The sequence below is a fragment of the Anneissia japonica genome, unplaced genomic scaffold (assembly GCF_011630105.1).
Source record: "Anneissia japonica isolate Jap-2015-1 unplaced genomic scaffold, ASM1163010v1 scaffold1272_len640109_cov177, whole genome shotgun sequence".
NCBI classification, from domain to species: Eukaryota; Metazoa; Echinodermata; class Crinoidea; order Comatulida; family Comatulidae; genus Anneissia; species Anneissia japonica.
In genome coordinates, this window is record NW_022700814.1 from 160,969 (window position 1) to 179,614 (window position 18,646).

At 36.5% G+C, this 18,646-nt stretch overlaps 2 protein-coding genes across 3 annotated transcripts in view; one reads left to right on the forward strand and one right to left on the reverse strand.

The window, feature by feature from the left end:
• The window catches only part of LOC117103428 (E3 ubiquitin-protein ligase CCNB1IP1-like), a 47,943-nt gene extending 44,108 nt beyond the window's left edge, over nucleotides 1-3,835 (forward strand). For both annotated transcript variants that reach the window (XM_033243967.1, XM_033243968.1), the window contains exons 6-8: nucleotides 2,663-2,685; nucleotides 2,890-2,969; nucleotides 3,099-3,835. In XM_033243967.1, coding sequence (XP_033099858.1) covers nucleotides 2,663-2,685; nucleotides 2,890-2,969; nucleotides 3,099-3,205 — 210 coding nt within the window. In that variant the 3' untranslated portion in view covers nucleotides 3,206-3,835. The remainder of the gene's footprint in view (nucleotides 1-2,662; nucleotides 2,686-2,889; nucleotides 2,970-3,098) is intronic.
• Nucleotides 3,836-4,255: 420 nt separating this feature from the next.
• LOC117103427 (betaine--homocysteine S-methyltransferase 1-like) lies at nucleotides 4,256-18,095 on the reverse strand. The gene is made up of 8 exons (XM_033243965.1): nucleotides 17,938-18,095; nucleotides 14,307-14,448; nucleotides 13,948-14,066; nucleotides 12,952-13,143; nucleotides 7,990-8,137; nucleotides 6,358-6,540; nucleotides 5,165-5,393; nucleotides 4,256-4,749 (listed from the first exon to the last, which is right to left on the reverse strand). The coding sequence occupies exons 1-8, from the start codon at nucleotides 17,965-17,967 to the stop codon at nucleotides 4,578-4,580; spliced, it is 1,215 nt and encodes a 404-aa protein (XP_033099856.1). The 5' UTR covers nucleotides 17,968-18,095; the 3' UTR covers nucleotides 4,256-4,577.
• Between the last annotated feature and the right edge of the window lie 551 nt (nucleotides 18,096-18,646).

The window sequence follows — 18,646 nt, forward strand, 5'->3', positions numbered from 1 at the left end:
GTTGACTCAACTAGTCGGACCAACGTCTTTCCAACTGCCTGAATCGATGTTGCCCGATGGAAAAGCGAACATCTAGGCAACATCAGAAAAAATATGTTGGCCCAACGTAGTTGGATGACGTTGTACCAACATATCAGGCCGACGTTGATCCCTTAGTCGAACCGACGGATTTCCATCGGTAGATTTTGAGGGAAAAGCTGACTGAATCGACGTTGGCTCGATGGAAAAGTGAACGTCTAGGCAACATCAGAAAAGGAACGTTGGCCCAACGTAGTTTCATGACGTTGCATAAACATCGGCCCAACGTTGATCCAACTAGTCGGACCGACGTCTTTCCAACTGGCTGAACCAATGTTGGCCCGATGGGAAAGCGAACGTCTAGACAACATTAGAAAACGAACGACGGACGACGTTGCACAAGCATTATCGGGCCAACGTTGATCCAACTATCGGACTCGATTTTGTTTAGATTTTCAAATGAATCAACCATTCAATGGGGGAATTGCATCTTCTAGTGCTGTGTATTATTAATATGGTCTAATTGCAAAGCAAACCATAGATAGCAGAATAGAGATCGAAGTTATTATATGTTGGTTTTTTTTGGAGACTTCTTTTAGAGGTTAAGTGTAAGATCTTGTAATGTTTAATTGTGTTTTCTCATGATTCTAACTAGAGCATAAGCAATAATATATCACGGGTGATATTATATTAACATGATATTTGGTATGGCCTATCATTAGGTTGGGTTAGGAACGAATTACAGTATAGTTTTTAGAAATGCCTTACTATCTTCTTCCTTCCTGCTCTCATCAATTAATTATAGCACAGTGAGTGCTTACTAATCGGTAGATTTTGAGGGAAAAGCTTTTGGTGGGAAACTAGAAATTGAACGACCAATGAAAATGAAGGTGATGGGTTAAGTCCAATCTTGAGCCTATTTTGCATACATCGACGTATATATTTAGGCTACAGCAGCTGTATGCGAAGGAATTCATTTGATAGCAGAGGCTCGTTTTGGTTAGTACTGGTACAGTATAAGAAGTAAAAGAAAGGTTGTGCTTACTTTTTAGTTTCAGGGTGTATGTACACCTTACAAGGAAGCTATAATTATTTGACATTTTAATAAGTCAATAACCTGCTGAAAATAAGGAAAGAATCATGATCCAACAGCAGGGAATATCGTTGTATACAGTATATCATTGAACACACGTTCACCCACCCCCTCTTTCTACCAAATATATTAACAGGCACGGATTTAGAAGAGGGTATGGTGGTTGGTCCTGTCTCTGAAAAAAGGGAAAATAAAAGAAAAAGAAATAATTGATCGCCTAATACACCTCAGAGGATATTTTCGGTCGTCTAGAGAGTAAGGTACTGGAAAACAATGCCGTGGGAAACAATAGCTGGATATATGGACATAGGCCTATATCCTATATAGACAGTATATATACATACGTATATACACATACATATATACATACATATATGTGTATATATATATATATATACACACACACAACTAAAAGACATGTTTTTAACAACTGGTATATATCTGTACTTTCGAGCCTATATAGCTTGGTCTTTCCTTATTCCTCCACGTTCACTACAGTAACCCACAAAGTCTCTGCTATCAACTATAAGCCAAATACATTCCCATCTTAAACTCTTATATAGGTTGATGTATGCAAATTAGGGCTTCAGTCAAACAGTTTTGATTGTTGGTTCGAACTTTGCAGACCGATTACTAACCACTCACTGTGTTGGTTAGCGCAGATTTCAAAAACCCTTGTACATGATGTTTCGTTCGTTATATATATATATATACAGTATATATATATATATATATATATATATAAAATAGCATTCCTCCATGACAATAATATGTGCATGTTATGTATGTATTTATTAGATATTCCTATACAGTATGTCCGAAAATGAACCGTTACATACATTGACATAAAATTTAATTTCAAATTTATAATTCGCACCGGTAAATATATATATATACTCGCCACTGAGGAAGGGCTAGTGTTGTCCGAAAGCTCTGGTTCTATTTCTGGCTGTTTACTTGCGTTTACTTTTTAGCTGTTGCTTATCATTTTTGTATCTCTAATGAGATCCAGCCATGGTTTTCCATGGCATTGTTGTTTTTCAGTATTCTGCCTTTTAATATATATATATATATATATATATATATATATATATGGGCAAATATACTGCAACACTATTAAAAATATAACTAGTATATATCTGTGTACATAGCTTAACCTTTCCTTATTGCTATTCTTCTGTTCACTAACCGCGAAGACTCCCAGAAAACATATAGGTGATGTATGCAAATTCGGGCTTCAGCTATGGACATCATTAAGCATAAGCATATGCACGTCTAAAATCTTAGGAATCGTTCTTTCCGCCAAAATTCATTGCGGATGCAAGATGCCCAAGTGTGCTGAGCACAGCAAAGTCCATTGCTTGTGTTGACTGCATTTGGCAAGTAATTATGAGGCAAAAATCAGTCCGCCGGACCGATTTTTGCCCCGGATCAAATTTTTCCTGACAGGACTACTCTACAAATTTTGTATGTTTTTGTCTAAAGAATTCCATAAATTACTGCACACCGTTACAGTAATTAGTAATTATTGTTACTGTTCATTTTTTGCAGAGTATGTACGATTCACTTAGACGGTGAGTGAAATTCTTTCCAAGAATCTTTCTGATTGCATGCAAAAATAAAGGATGACCAGAACATGAAAAAATAGTAAATTATGATATAATGTAAAAGAGCATAGTAGAGTAGTGCAATATTCAAATAGTACATTTTCAGTAAAGACAAAAGCTCTCTTTATACATCGAATAATACAATTCATAATTGAATTGTACATTCTTCAGACGAAGCTTATCGGTGAATAACCTTGCATCATCAGTGCAGTCTAACTTCTCCGCTCATACATTTCCCGCAAGAGACCAAGGTGAGACAATTTGCAGCGCCATTTTTTAAATTTATAATAAGAGTACAGTAGTTAGGAGTGCACAAAACCAGTATAGATTGGCAAGGGTATATCAGCAATGAAATAATCATTTATAATTGTTATCTGTAGAACTAACGAATTTCAAAGGAACAGATGGGCGGTCTGATGCAAGACTATCACCAGCCCAGCGTAAGTACAGTACCAGGTTTCTTGGTGTCATGTGGCACAGCAGTTAAAGCTTCGACTCCAACGACCTCTCTTTAATGGGTACAGGTACCTGGTAAGAGGCAGTTCAGCATGGAATTGGTAGTGCTGAATTACAGTATATTCTCGCGTATACTACTACCCCTGTTTCACTCAGAATAACTAGTAACAGATAACAGATGATCTGCACAAACATAATTTAAAAATTAAAAAATGATGTGTTGCAGATACAAAACCACCCTGTTTTTGATCTAATTTGCTATTTTTAACCTCATAACAGCGCGAATGTACAGCAAAGGCAGTTGCATGTTGTAATTGAATCCATATCCAATGATTAGGGGGAAAACGCAAATGTCGGTATTAATTTCTGTATGTGGAATTAATAACCAAGTCGTCTTCAGAATTACAGGTGTTTTTGGCATTAGTTTTAATCCGTTTATGGACATCACCCATCATAATATGCATTTTGGCTGGTAAAATGTATAGTAACTGATGCTATAGGTAAAATTTGGGTATGCATAATTTTGGTCTAATTAATAGGCACTACCTCGTGCTAATTTGTTATTACAATTTCAGGAGAGTTTGTTCTGAATCCAAGCATAGGACCATCAAGGTCTATTCCATCAAATGATAACCTAGCAGGTGTACAAGAGAGATTCAGATTGCAGATTGGAACGCCAAAAGAAGTCACAAGAGTACAGAGTAGAAACAAATGATGGTTCTCACAAGAATAATAATATAGATGTACTGTTCCTACTGTCTGCAAAGCTTAGAAATCTATTAAAATCTACCAATTAATGTTTATGAATGCTGCCAGTTTTCATTTTGACAAAAATAATGGACATTTCTAGGTCAATCAAACTGACCAATCGGAACAGGGCCAGGAATACATGCATCTCACAAACACACGCCCAACAAACGCGTGTGCTCGTATTTTCACCGATATTGTGTGGGCTTAAAGGAAAGTTTCATTGCCAGGACCTTTACCCAGGACCCTGGATTAAAAGGGAAGCTACAGCTCTAGTGCTTCTGTCCACTCATCTCGCATGGATTATTACACATTGATTTAGTATATACTGTACTGACAAATCAAACATTCATAAAGTACTTTATTAAGTTTGTTCATTGTATAAACCACATGCCCATATACATACCAAAATAATTGCTTATAAATCGGGGCACTGGGTATGAATATAGTACATGACCCTGGTTTCCATTGATACTGGAATTAAATTATTGACCAATAATGTATTTGTTTAAAACATTAATTAGCTGCATTGGAAAATATTGTTTAACTAATAATTAGCTGCAATGATGAGATGAGGTTGCCTGGATACTAGTTCTACAAGTCCAGATTCATAATACAAATTAATGCTTAATCATTTCAATCTTGCTCAAGATGTCTCATGAAGCCTTGTTAAACAAAGCCTGAAGCTCTTGTTGTGTGGTTTCTTCCTTCTTCTGCTTCAGGTCCTCAGAACCAGCTGTAACACCCCATGCATCTGGCTTGGCCAAGGAAGAACAGAATGGTCTGCCACTAGCTGGTTTTAAATTCTTCCAGTACTCTGGTCTTGCTCTGGAATATAAAATGCAATGTTACTATACAGTATTATATACAGTACTGAGATACTAAATTTAATTCACTGTTAATTTCATGTTATTGCGGTTCTTATAGTTAATCCAAATGTATTGAAAATTGACTTGCAGTTTGTTAAATATGGAAAACAATAATTTGACATGTGAAATTAGATCGACTTAGGCAAGTATGAAAGCACAAACCCAGATTTGCAACAAATGCACCATGAGTTTATGAACGGTAGATGCGCATTATAAATTTCCAATTGATTAAACAGCAGAAGTACAAGTCAATATATTTCCTTGTATTTGATTGGAGGACATTTTATTATCAAAAACCCCTCCTATTGGCAATATATAATAGACATTAAATATTTATCAAGTACTTTATTTCATAGCACACTTGTCCAGCTCACCTTGCTCTAACCCAAGGTTTTGTGTGCATCTTCAAGCCTTCTCCCCACATTCCATGCTTTTCAGATGCCATTGGCAGGAAGCCTCTCTCATTTGCAAGTTCCTCTGCCATTGCACGTACATGGTATGGCTCAATACCACAGCAGCCTCCTATGTATCGTATACCCATCTCATAAGCCCTACGAGCATAGGCATGTGCTTCCCAGCGGGTGATGATTCTGGGCTCCAAGCCTGAAATTAAGTTTTTTTAAATATTGTATTCAAATTGCAAGAGTATAAGAGTGGATTTTAAGGATGTAAAAGTGGGTTAATAAGGGTGGGTGGAGGGCCATGAAATGAGCTTTAGACTGGGTGGAAAACTTCAAGGCTGGGTGGCCCTGCCCACTATAACTACATCCAGTGGCGTAAAAATGGGTCGGATGCCCTGTGGCTTTCCGAGACTGGGGCCCCTTGTCTGACGCCACGACTATGTCTTGATCAAAAATTTAAAAAAATATTTGCCTATCCAATTAACATTTTAATTGCCAATTCATAATGTTGTGGTCTAAAAGCACATACTAAGCTCTAAAAACTCCCATGAACCCTACCAGGAATTTTTAAATCTGGGATCAGGACTGAGGCTAGAGTCCCCCATCGGTCGGAAAAATTTCTGGGTTTTGGATGTGCTCATTTTCACTCATGTTTGTTTTGGTTATTCTAAATGTTTTTAACACCGAATAAATGATATATCAGTGGCAAATGGAGGAGGAAACCAGGGAGGAACTTTCAGAGGTGGAGGGAGGAACTTTCAGAGGTGGAGGGTCTATACCACCTTAGCCCACCATGGTTGGGGCCAAGATAAGAAACTTTGTAATTGTGGCACCTCTAGATGGTGGGAAATGGTGTGAATATAATATTCTAAGATACACTATGCTGTTATGAATCAACAAAACTCTTTGTTCAGGGTGATACGAGGACCATACAGGTGGGGCCCCTAGGGGTCGGGGGCTCTGTGGACCGTCGCACAAGGCCGCATTAGGCATTACGCCACTGACTATCCCTGTTGTACAGTACTACCAATGCTTTTTCTGTTGCAAGAGCCAAAATTAAAGAAAAATGACAATGACCGAGCATGCATACTGCAAAACAACACACAAATACGTGTCTACCTGATTGTTGTGAGCAATCTACAATGTAAAAACAGAAATCAGCATACCAAATGGAAATTCAGGCAAGTCGATAAAGCCCTGACGGCCGCAGTCTGGTGTTACATAGCCTAGTGGTTGCACCATTAGGTGGCGCTTTAGTCCTGCGTTCATGAGAGCATCCTTCATAAGTTGAACAGCATCCAAACAGATTTGGGGGTCGAAATGGCAGTTGATTCCAACAACATCAGCACCTACAAAATATTGACAATTAAGTGGTAATTTCAAAATTTATACTTGTATATTTTTAGGAAAATTTACTCATCGGTTACTATGTAACCAAAATTTGCTTGCCAACCCCACCTCCTGCCACCCAAAAAACATTAAGACATAAAAACAGATTATTTACACAGTTCCACTACAATGGTTAGATAAATGGCAGGCGATTTCCATGCGTTCCTGTAATTAAATGTATGTTGCATTAAACAGTAATTGTGTAACAGTGGCTTGTGTAGGTGCATCTCGACCAAAAAAATAGTGCAGAGTGATAATGGGAAATCCGTGTCTATTGGTAGAAAAGTTTTATACTGTTGTATATTGGCATCAGTCCCATCCGTTGTGGATGATAAAATGTATCCCTGGGAAGGGCTAAAATTGAGTTCGTACAAGCATTTTGAGTTCAATAAATATATTTTGGAAAATTTTTAATATTTGCAAAAATATTTGGTGGTCATGGTTGAGCAGTTTATATTTTTTTTGCCTATGATCAGTATTTATCCACAAAAAGTGCACATCAGAATACAGGGTAAGAAAAAGCTTTCACGTACAATACAGTACTTCAATTGTACAGTACCAACATAAATGTGCTACCATTCAGTTATTAATTTAAAACTACTTCCAGCTCATTGCATGAAGCAATCCTCTACCAATTTTACATCCTAGAAAAAGTTAGCAAGTCAAAAAAACCAAAAAAAAACCATAAACCATAAATGTTAAATGGACAAGAAATGCATGTACTGTACAGTGTATTGTGAGCACATGTTTATTCTAATAATCTAAAGAGAAAACTGAAGTGCTTCTATTATTCAAAAAGAATTACAAGCATGATTATTATTAGACTTGTGCAGTTGTTCATATTGGGTCACATTTATCGAACTTGCTTAGCAAAATATTCCACTTAAAATTGGTTCTCAAAATTTGATGAGAAAATCGAGCTGAAAATGTACATTTCATTGCCTGCAGTTGCATAAAACACTACATATAGAAAGCTATGCAACAGTATTTTAAATAAAAATTTGTTGACCAATTTAAAATTACTTTTACATTGTGTCAAATACTGAACAATATCCAGAAGCAAAATTGAAGTCATAGACAAGAGATCAATACAGTAGTAAAAACAGTGGTGGCTCCAGAAATTTGTCGACAGCTAAGTAGCAGCATGGACGTGGTAGGAGTGGGGTAAAAAAAGTGGGTCCCTCCCAGAAAAAAGGCCTAAGTGATGAGATTTTGTTGTGCTTTTTTTTTACTACAAGGGACCGGCAATCATGGTAATCACAGCAGTAGGTTTTTGTTTGTTACCATCCTAGCTCTGGCGCCACCACTGTGTAAAAACCGTAAGAATGACATTGTATATATTCTTATTCGGGGCAAACATCAAAGCATTGATATGTGCAATCCCAACATCTTTTTCACCCCCAAACTACCTGCTTCGGCCAACTTTACGGCGCAGTCTCCTGTAGACACCCCATGGAGGTCACCTTCTGGGCCGATGCAGAGCGAAGCCGCAATTGGTTTACCAGTTTTCTTTAGAACTTCTATTGCCCAACAGGCCTCTTCTACATGCTCAAAATACTAAATATTAAAAAGTTAAGTAAAGATCCATTACACTTAATTTCTAAAATTAACCAAAACCAGTATTTGCACATCCTTATTTTGTCTATAATCTTTGTTTTGCTAAGTAGTACCCTTCAAGTTGTCTATAGTATAATGCACATTCCACTTATGGCATTGCACTATAATATACACTGACAGTAAAGGTTCACTTTAAAATGACCAACATTATTCACAAGTAGTTAAAGACCTTGTTTGTTCTCGTGCACAGCAAGTCCACATGCATGTACCCATTTAGACTCCTGGGTAGAGAGACAATAGTGTCTTGCCCAAGGACACAAACACTAATCACTTCCAATACTTAAAAATCAACCTGAACCCTGCGGGTGCGTACGTTCCTTTGTACGTAAAAAATCAATGTATATTTGTGAATTGCAATAAACTTATTGTATCTTTTTGAATAATGATTGTGTAAGGTAATACAGTATTTTCATTTTCAGTCAAAAAAAATCAGAGGCGGATCCAGAAATTTATGAAGAAGGGGGTGTAAGGGGTTCTGAGAAGTGCAGGGATGTCGTTATGCAGGGCGGAGGTGGGCGGCGCCGCCCACTCTTGACGTCTTGCGCCCATCCTAAAGCTATTTTTAAGGCAAGTTCCGCCCAGCCTCATACAAATTCTCTCACCCCCTTAATCATGAAGAAACACAAGTTTTTGCTCCATAAACCGTATTTTCCAGTGAATAAGCCGCAAATTTTATACGCGATTTTCCCCTCGAAGTTTGGTCGTTAAACCTACCGGTCGTTAAACCTACTCCCAAAAAGTTCAGATTGCAAACCGCAGCGAAAATCAGGCGCCGTCTGTCTAGCTTGGGCCCATGCTCCTAGCCCAGTTAATTAGCCTAGGCTTTGAATGAGGGGCTAGTATTTGTAATTATACTATACTCACTATACAGTGCTGTACTGGATTCCTACTACATTTTCTATGACAATCAAGCAATGGTTTGTGTTGTTTATATAATTATTTTCATAGTTACATTTTGAAACGTTTTTATTCGAAATCGCTTCGCTCAAAACTATAAATAAACTTCTTTTCAGGAGTGTGGTCCTAGAGGTCACGCGAGCAGCTTCATTTATGATGTCGCAACAAAACACGTGGGTTGTTGTTGTACTGTTGTACGAACAGTTTATTCACAGGGTGTTGTGCTAGGCCTACATTAGTTGTTAATTCCTAGACAGCAATGCGATTATTGCATTATTTCATCCGGAAATCGTTTAACAGTTTGTTCGGTTTGTAGAAGTTTGTACATTGTACCCAAAATGTATAATGACCCACGATATCGGTATAAAGACGTTTTTCAGCCTAGGCCTAGCATCGTTTACGTTTTTCGAGGGCTGTGGAGGCGATTTTTTACACCTCGCGATAGCAGTTTAGGTGCACAATCGCGCACCTTAAATGACAAGTCTGCAACAATTAACTATTTTACAATACTGCTACTGCATGTGTGAAAATGAAAATGTTGATAACTTTGCATATCAATTACACCTCATTGTTATTTCCAAATGTCATTACAGTATGGCCCTGTCACGAACTGACGATTTAGCCAGCGTATGCCGATGTATGAAAAATTAGTAATGAACGCGTTGGCGTACGTCAAGTTTTGGGTAAGTTAAGAGCACGATGGTGTACGTCGTCGTAATTTTGTGCAAGCACAAAATTTTCAGACATATGCCAGTGTATGGCTCATGCATCATCCCGCATACGCAGACCATACAGTAAGTTGTAGATAAGTTATGCGAACGTTGACACGTTCACACATGTTTCTTGTAAGCTACTCATTAGTCTAAATACATCGAGATAATGTCTAGCATACCTAAAACGTATTTCTAACCTGTAAGTAACATGCTTTGAAGCTATGTGCAACTAATATCGAACTTATCTCCCAACGTACATTACGTACGTAGCGTTTTACAGAAACTTTGGTATATCAGCATACGCTGGTGTGACAGGGCCATTAACAATGCTTTAAAGCAAGATTTTCTCATATCTTGTTCAGCAAACCCTTCGACTAATTTTTTATTTTTAGCAAGTTAGCACACCCTCTGATAACAAAAATATACTCCACTGGAATCTTACATAAAATATTTTACTAAATTAAAGAGATCCTCTTCACGATTTAAAAAAAAATTTCGCTAAACAAGGTATTAAGAAATACCGCCTAATATGTACAGTGAGCTTATTTGCAACACAAAGGAAAAACTATCAAGACCATTTCAAAGGATACATGTATAAAATCAAAGACTAGATTTCAAGGCCTTATTTCCAATCTTAAAATAACTCTTAAATAGGATGCAAGGCAATTGTAGCAACCCAACCCACAACTGCATTCATGTAACTGACTGTGGGCCATGTTCAATCAAGGTCACATCTCATTTCAGTATCAGATATAAAAGTGTTCTGTGGGTTCAATTTTGGAAACACTGGGGATATTTCATTTTGTTACATGATTTTTTTTTTTAACTTAAAATGCCAATTGCCCTGAATTTGACAGGTTTTTTTTTCTTGTATTGCTTTGCGGTGGAACGTGCCAATTCTATGTTGGCGTTGGCGTTATGTTATGTTACTGTTATGTTAATCAAAATGAGTGAATTAATTTTAATTTTGAAGTTTTTCACGAATATTAATTTCATTATTTCACTAATTACTGCACATTCTTTTATTTGTGACCCAAGACCACAGAAGGGCTGTAAACTGAAATTTAGTCATTTTATGAAGGCATTTTATTAGTTGTAGGTACATTAACGATAGAATGGAGGAATTATTGTTTTGGTTAAACAGCTTGTGAGAGGCTTTTTCCTTTGCGTTGAAGAAAGTGCGAACAAACACCATACAGTAGACTTACCAGGGAGCCCCATTATTGAATCGGAGATCGTGTTAGGCTAGGGCCTTGATGCCTGGCCTTTTGTAAAATCCTGATTTATGTTACATATGTGCTTAATGAAATTTAGAAATTGATAATTTTATTTTACAATGTTTTTTTGACAACCACCATCTCCCCAACCCCCAAATTTATAAAATTATCCTCTCAATATTTACAAAATCCCCACCCCTCCATGCCTACATGTTGCTTGCAACAATAGAAATCCTGATAATTTTTACTTGTAAATAATGTGCATAATGAAAATTTTGTATTTTTAAAATTTGTAAAAATGTTTAAAGCCCCATTCCCAGCAAAATTTCAGTTGTTAAGAAAAATCTAATTTTTGTATATTTGTATAATGTTATAAAGATTTATAAATATAATACGGAATTGCTAGTTTAACAGAATTTAGACATTCCTAAGAATGAAAAAAAAAAATTTGAAATTTGATTTTTTGTGTTCCCCAAGAAATAAATGCGGATGAATTTTCATGTTTGATTTTGCGATAGGTCGCGAGAAGAAATATTGTAGGCGTTGAAAACATTAACCTATCCAACGCTGCTAGGCTAGGCCTAGTCTCACCTCGATTTAGGTTCTGTTATCACACATAAAAACGGCTGACATGATATTTTCCATTGTCATAGGAATTATTTCAAATTTGTTAAAAAACTGATTCTGACTGAGATTTTGACACTTAAACATATCTCCGCCTTAATCGAACGACCACATTGTGCGAGATGCAAAGTACAAAAACTAATCTCATTAGAGAGGGCGCACTTTATTGACTGTATAAAGTGTACATAAAAGCGAGAGTATTCCAGTGGATGCGATCTACAACCTCTGAATTTGCCGAGAAAATGGTAATATTTTATGAGAAATAGTCTCATTTTTTTTTTATTCTTTTGCGTAAACCTAAAATTCATGCCAAATTTTTCCATGATTTATAATAATTGGAGTAATGCAAATGCATATTTTCTATTTAAAAAAAAAAAATCAGTTTTTAGTGAAATTTTGCCGGGAATGGGGCATTAAGAAAAAAGTCACAACCCCACCCCTCCCCACCCCGGTCCCTTTTTCATGCACCACACCGACAAAACACTATCTATCAATGCTTGATGAATGAAACGCATTTCTTATGCCTACTAAATTCATTAGAACAATGGGGTACCATACTCAGTAAGTGGATGCTTCATCTTTATGAAAGTATAACCAATTTCACCGGGGTATCACTAATTAACCCCCAGGTGGTATCGATTGAAAATAAAAAATTTCTGTTCCCCAACCTATTTTTAGGAACCATTGAAAATTTCATCACAATAGCTCAATGGGAACTGTTGTTGCTAAGGGTATTCTTTGACTGTTGTGATTTCCTTCAATTTTTACTTGTACTTTTAAAGCCCTTTTTCTCAAAACTTTATAGGCCAGTTTAGGGAGAATAATTATACTTTAAAATAGCATTTTAGTTATCATTGTCCGATTGAAGTCTTTGATCCCTTATTATAAAGCTAATGATGTGCTCTATGCATTTACATTAAAAACACATTTTTGATAGAGAATGAGTTTACAGCCCTTCTGTGGTCTTGGGTGACATTTATGCAACTAAATTATTTTTTAGCACAGAAACCGGGATATGGTGGCGAAGACTAAAATCTGGTCTTAAACTTTGTACATGCATTTAATTGAACAAGAATCCATCACTAAACCAGTAATATAACAATGTTGTGGATAAGCCTTTATCACATAAAAATCTAAAATGCTACCAAACAAGTATTGAATGGAATACATTTTGTGATGTTAAGATATTATTACTATATTTAATGCATGTCCATGGAACGTTTTCACTACAATGATTACAGTCAGCAATTGTTTGGTAACCCTGTTAAATCATCAAATCTATTGACAACTGAACTAATCTCACCTCAACAATCAAGAAATCCACGTCGTTGGCTACAAAAATTTTAGCCTGCTTTTCAAAGATCTCTTGAACCTTTTCCTTACCAGCGCCACTCAGGTAGGTAGGTGTTTGTGAAACGCCTCCTGCCATCAATCCATTGATCTCCTCAGCAACTTCCCGAGCAATCTTGCATCCAGCTTCATTGATCATGGCTCCCTGAAAGAAAAAAAAACAATTAGGGGACAAAAATTATTATACATGTAAAAAGTTTGAATACTAATAATACTCAGCCCTGTACAGTTTTACTTATTTTATACATGTCCAATAATAGTAATTAATTACAGTGCACCCTCCAATTCCAGACCCTTCTAATTCGAGACCACTTTTCCAAAGGCCCAAATAGCAATCTTCAACTTTTTGACACAAAGTTAGCCCTCTAATTGCAGACCAACCCTGAGGCCACCCCAAATTTTCAGGGCCCAAAGATGGTCTCGAATTGTAGACCATCAATTGTAATACAGAAATTCAGAGCTGGCAAGTCTCAAGCATTTGGGGTCCATCTCACGCTCTCATGCTGAAGGACAGTTGTATTTCTAGCCATCTAAAAATGTACCTCAACACCAACCATGGTTGGTGATGAGGTGGTTTCTATTTCAAATTCCAAGATCCTCCTCTGTTTAATGTTTTGTGGTGAATCCTATATAATCTTATGGTTGGAATATGGACAATGAGTAATATTTATACATGGAGTATGGGTCCACGAATACAAAAAGGTTTGGAACCATTGATGTACACTAACTACTGTAGCTGCACTGAATATGTTTTATATAAAGCGCTGCGAGATATTAAGGTCAATGAAAATCAGATCCTGAATGCATTTTTGAGCATTCAGAAAATAAAATTTCCCCTGGGGTAAATTTTCTAAAGTCTTGTGCATGCAACTTGTAATCTCTCATTGTCAAGTATTTAAGGACAACTGGTGGTTAGGCAATGCAATGCTGTACTGATAAAAATATGTACAGTGTGTTTTTCTTGAGATTTGTTGCCTCTGTTCTCCAGTTTGTCGTCACTGGCGTAAAATGTGAAAGCTTGCATGACATCAGCACCACTACGACCAAACTCGCGGGCAAGTTGGCGAACTGAAATTAAAAAGAATTACCAGGTTCATGTTGGAGCAATACATCTTATAAAATGTATTTAATTATTCAGGTAATATAAAACAATACAAAACAGCAGCCAAGGACTGAAAGTGTTTGTTTACAAAAGTCAGAACACAAATATTATAAAATATGTGAAAAATACTTATTGGTTTGGAATTTATAGAGAAAATGCACCTACTCCTATTTGAATTTAGTATAAACTAATAGGGTAGACCTTACCAGCTTCTGGATGTTCAACAGCAGCCTCTGGTGTCCAGGGTCCGGCTTTCACATAGCCTCGCTTCTCCAAAGCAAACACATATCCACCATCACCAATGACAACCTCGTTATCATTCAGACGCTCAAGAAATCCTTTCTTAGACTGCAATAATAAAAACAAAAGCAATGCTTTCTTTCACTGCGCTTCTTTCAAACAGATTTTTTAGAAACACAGAAAATGGTAAAACCTTGTGAATTTTTTCATTCTATAGTGTGCATTTCCTTTTATAGATCAAGAGACCTTATCCCATTCATAAAGGAATCATGCACAATGTGGAACCATGGAGGAATGACAAAATTATTCCCCCATGTACCAAAGTTAAGATTAATTTGTCAAACAATTGGCAAACTAGGCACTTGGTGTTTATGCATATGTTGTACATTGTACAGTGTTTTTCAGATTTATTAGTTTATTATTTCTACTGGAAAGAAATAATCGATTAAAAATCGCTTTTTTGAAAAATCGCTTTTATTCTCGCAGTAGAAACGGGACCAGTTTGAAAAAAAATTGATTAAAGACATGCAATGGATAGCGTGTTTGAACGGCAAATAACCGATTTTGGCTGTGCACATTTTGCAACACAAAAAAAGCGATTATCAGGTGAAATGTGACCTCCAGGTCAATCACTGCAAAGACTAGATCGTATTAGGCGCGAAATTTAAAAAAAAAAATTTGTCCTCGTTCATGTCCTAGGCCTACAAGCTAAAAACGTCAAACATGAGGAGTGACGAATTTGTTTTGTAATTATTTTGTGGGGGGGATATTGGGCCTAGGACTCTCCGCTCTTTTGGGCCTACCGTTGTCCTCCTTTGGTCGTCGTTGTGCCGATGAGCACAGCCGAAAACATTTGCCTTCTCGGCCTACATTAATTGTATCTTACTCCTCGTCATCATGGCAGGAATGAGGAAGATACTATCTAAAAATGCAGTTGCAACGCCAGCAGGCTGTCTGGTACTCATTAAAAAAACAGTTTTAAAAAATTGATTATTTTGCATTTATCAGTAGATAAGGGGAAATCAACATTGAACCTTGAAGTAAAAATTAACTGCACTATTAATCTGTCAAGATACTAAAATAGATATGCTGTACCAAAGAGTGGTATATCCATTAAGATACAAGGTCACAAGGTTTTATCTTAATGACCATTAAAGAGCAAATATTTGTTCCAAATATTACTGTACAGTATGTACATTCAAAAGTTAATACCGTACTCGCGCGAATAAGCGCCCCATTTGAATAAGCGCCCCTCTCGAATAACTTCCCCTCCTAACGTGAACATTTCTTTAAGCGCCCCGTTTGAATAAGCGCCCCTTCAATAATATCAAGATTTTTTTAGCAAGTCAATAATCCAATCAATCCTGGGACTGTGGTTGTTGGCATGATTTGAGCTGCAGAGTGGAAACACATTCTTCTTAGGTCAATATCAAAATGAGGATATTTCTCTTGGACAGATGAGAGCTCCGATCGCTGGACAGACAGTATATTTCCAACTTTACTCTTTTTACATATTTGTCTATGCCTAGTCCTACTACTCTTTTTCTTTTTCCGACCTTTAGCACATTCTCATCTGAGTTTTCAAGAAAAAATACAATGATCCTGCCAATCTCAATTGGCCGATGGCCAACAAGCTAACCACTACCCACCACTACTAATTGCATCTGCTATTTTGCTGTTATGTAAATATTCACACATTCTTGTCATGAGCCATGTTCTCTGGAGGATTATCTTTACCGCCTAACCACCATTCGTAATGTCCTTTTCATTAAAAAAGTGCCTCTTGAATTTAATAATTTAATTTAATAATTTAATTTTAATAATTTTAAGAACCCCTCGATTTTCATCTATTTCCATAAGCGCCCACTCAATTTCCACTCTGTTTGAATAAGCGCCCCGTTTGAATAAGCGCCCCCTCAGAAAGTGCAAAAATATTTTAAACGCCCGGGCGCGAGCTTATTCGCGCAAGTACGGTACCTAGTTAAACTAATTCTAATAATGCAGCTACCATGTGCAGGCATAGATTCAGCTCAAAACCAGCATAAACCAGTTCTGTATAATTAATTATACAACCTGGCATATACTCATCTAATCTGATAAAAAAAAAAACTAAATCATTGTGTTGAGCAGGGTCCTACACCATATCACTGCTTTTCAATGCTACAGTTTTAGTGATTACACTTTAGGGATTTGTATTATGCCTATCTATATTTCTTGTGGAAAGACTAGTGTGTTAGGGCTATTTCCGTAGCATTTAAATATTTTCAAAGAAATTATCTATAAAATTCCCTCCAAAGTTTATATCCCATCATGCAAATTTATAGATCACTGCAATGTGTTCACATAAAAACATCAAATTTCAAATGGCCGTAACTTCTAAACGACTTGGAATTGGCAAGTCAAATTTTGGGTTTGTTCGTCAGACATGTTTTAAGAAAATCTGAGATGGTACCCAGCCATCCCATTTGTTGAGTTGGCACGGAATGACCCTCTTGGGTGAATTGCATATTACACTAGTATACAAAACATTTTACAAGTTTTATGAAAATTATTGTAAATGTTCAATTTTTTAGCCATTTTATACAAGAACGATTTTCTTGAATTTTACTATTTTTAAAACTTATTCATTTTCCTATTTATTTACCAATAGATTGATTATACACAGTTGTTAATGTTGCCAGTCAACATGATGGGATATTATATAAGCCAACATTAAGCCCTGATCATGCTACTTTATTTATTGTGGAGTAAATTACGCTTTTTAGACAGTTTTTCGCCGTGTCCCGTACGCCACATAGAAGTCTAAAAATTAGCCCTAAAACCAAATTTTAAAATTTAATTTTAAATTTTAAATTTTTTTAAAATTTTTTTTAGAAACTAACTTCAGATCCTCTGCATTCAGTCTATAAATAATGCTATAGCAAACAGAGCTACTAACAGCTCTCCTGAAGATATTGAGCTGTTTTTTTAGCGACAAAATTTGGTCAACGGCCATTACAGTAATTTGAGCACTATACTGCGACACTGACAATTTTCACTTTGAAATCATCAAAGCTATCACGAAATGGAAGAAATTGTCTACAACAGATTCCACACATCGAATGAAGAACCATTATTGGTAGTTGTACACACACACACGCTCATTGGCCAATGACAAAGCCCTATCTTTCCTAAGCCTAAAGCTAGGCCTAGGCTGTACAAAAATTCCACCAAGTTTGAAGGGAGATCTCCAAATTCAGCAGTTATTAGATTTTGCTTTTCAATAACGCCTCCAACCAAACCTTCTTTGGACCTGCCATTTTATCGGCAGAGACCGAGGGCTACAGGTGTTATATAAATATTAATATATTTTCTCCAAACATGGCTATAGCACTGCTATTAGTATAGTATTAGCAGCTTTGGAAGTAACACGCCTAGGCCTACATTACAACTTTTTATTAATGCCTAGGCTAGCCTAGCTAACTAAGGCCTAGGCCTAGTCCTCACTCGAAAGTCGAGGTGGTATAATCTGAAAAAACGTAGAAAAAACAATGTTTAAAAAATCGAATTACTCTGGATTTCAAGTGCATAAACAAAAAATGAAGAAAAGCAACTTACTGGCCTATATCCTGGTTCTAAGCCTGGCATTGCAAAGAAAGTATCGGGTGTAACTTAGGACGCAAAAAAATGTGGTTTAACACTCCACGTTGTTAGTTGCAAAGGTCTAACTCACTGAAATGGAGTTTTAATAAACCGGATGAATGATACTCTTCACTGAGCAACAATAAGTTGTTCAGGGGGAAATCAGACTATTATTTATTAGGAATTACACTTTCGTATCAGTGTGACGCAACTGAAGTGGACGTGCGGTGCATCCAATGGAAATAAATCAAACTGAACATAAATAGAAGAACTGTCTACACTTTTTTTTATTTTTTTTATTAAGAACACATTTTATAAGAACACCGCTGAGATTACTTAAAAATTAAGAACAAAAAATAAGAACAAATTGTGGCTTAGGTAAAATGTCAAATGAGATTTTTCAAAAAATACGAAAACCTACAAATCTTATGCCTACCTCATTTTGCTGTTGGTGCGATAATGGAATACACTCTGTAAGCTAAGACAATACAATACTGTGATACTCCAAGTATCGAAATGCACGCCATCGTGTCGGGATTCAATATTTCGACATTAATTATGTCATGACTTAATTAATGTCGAAATATTGAATCCCGACACGATGGCGTGCATGACAAAATTAATGTCGAAATATTGAATCCCGACACGATGGCGTGCATTTCGATACTTGGGAGTAGCCTATACT

What these genes read in the sequence shown, in the direction of transcription:
- LOC117103427 (XM_033243965.1), bottom strand. Translation starts at nt 17,967, where the DNA reads ATGCCAGGCTTAGAACCAGGATATAGGCCA. An exon ending in CTTGCCTGAATTTCCATTTG is followed by an intron (nt 5,394 to 6,357) that starts GTATGCTGATTT and finishes ACTTAATTTCAG; the next exon opens with GCTTGGAGCCCAGAATCATC. An exon ending in AAACCTTGGGTTAGAGCAAG is followed by an intron (nt 4,750 to 5,164) that starts GTGAGCTGGACA and finishes TTTATATTCCAG; the next exon opens with AGCAAGACCAGAGTACTGGA.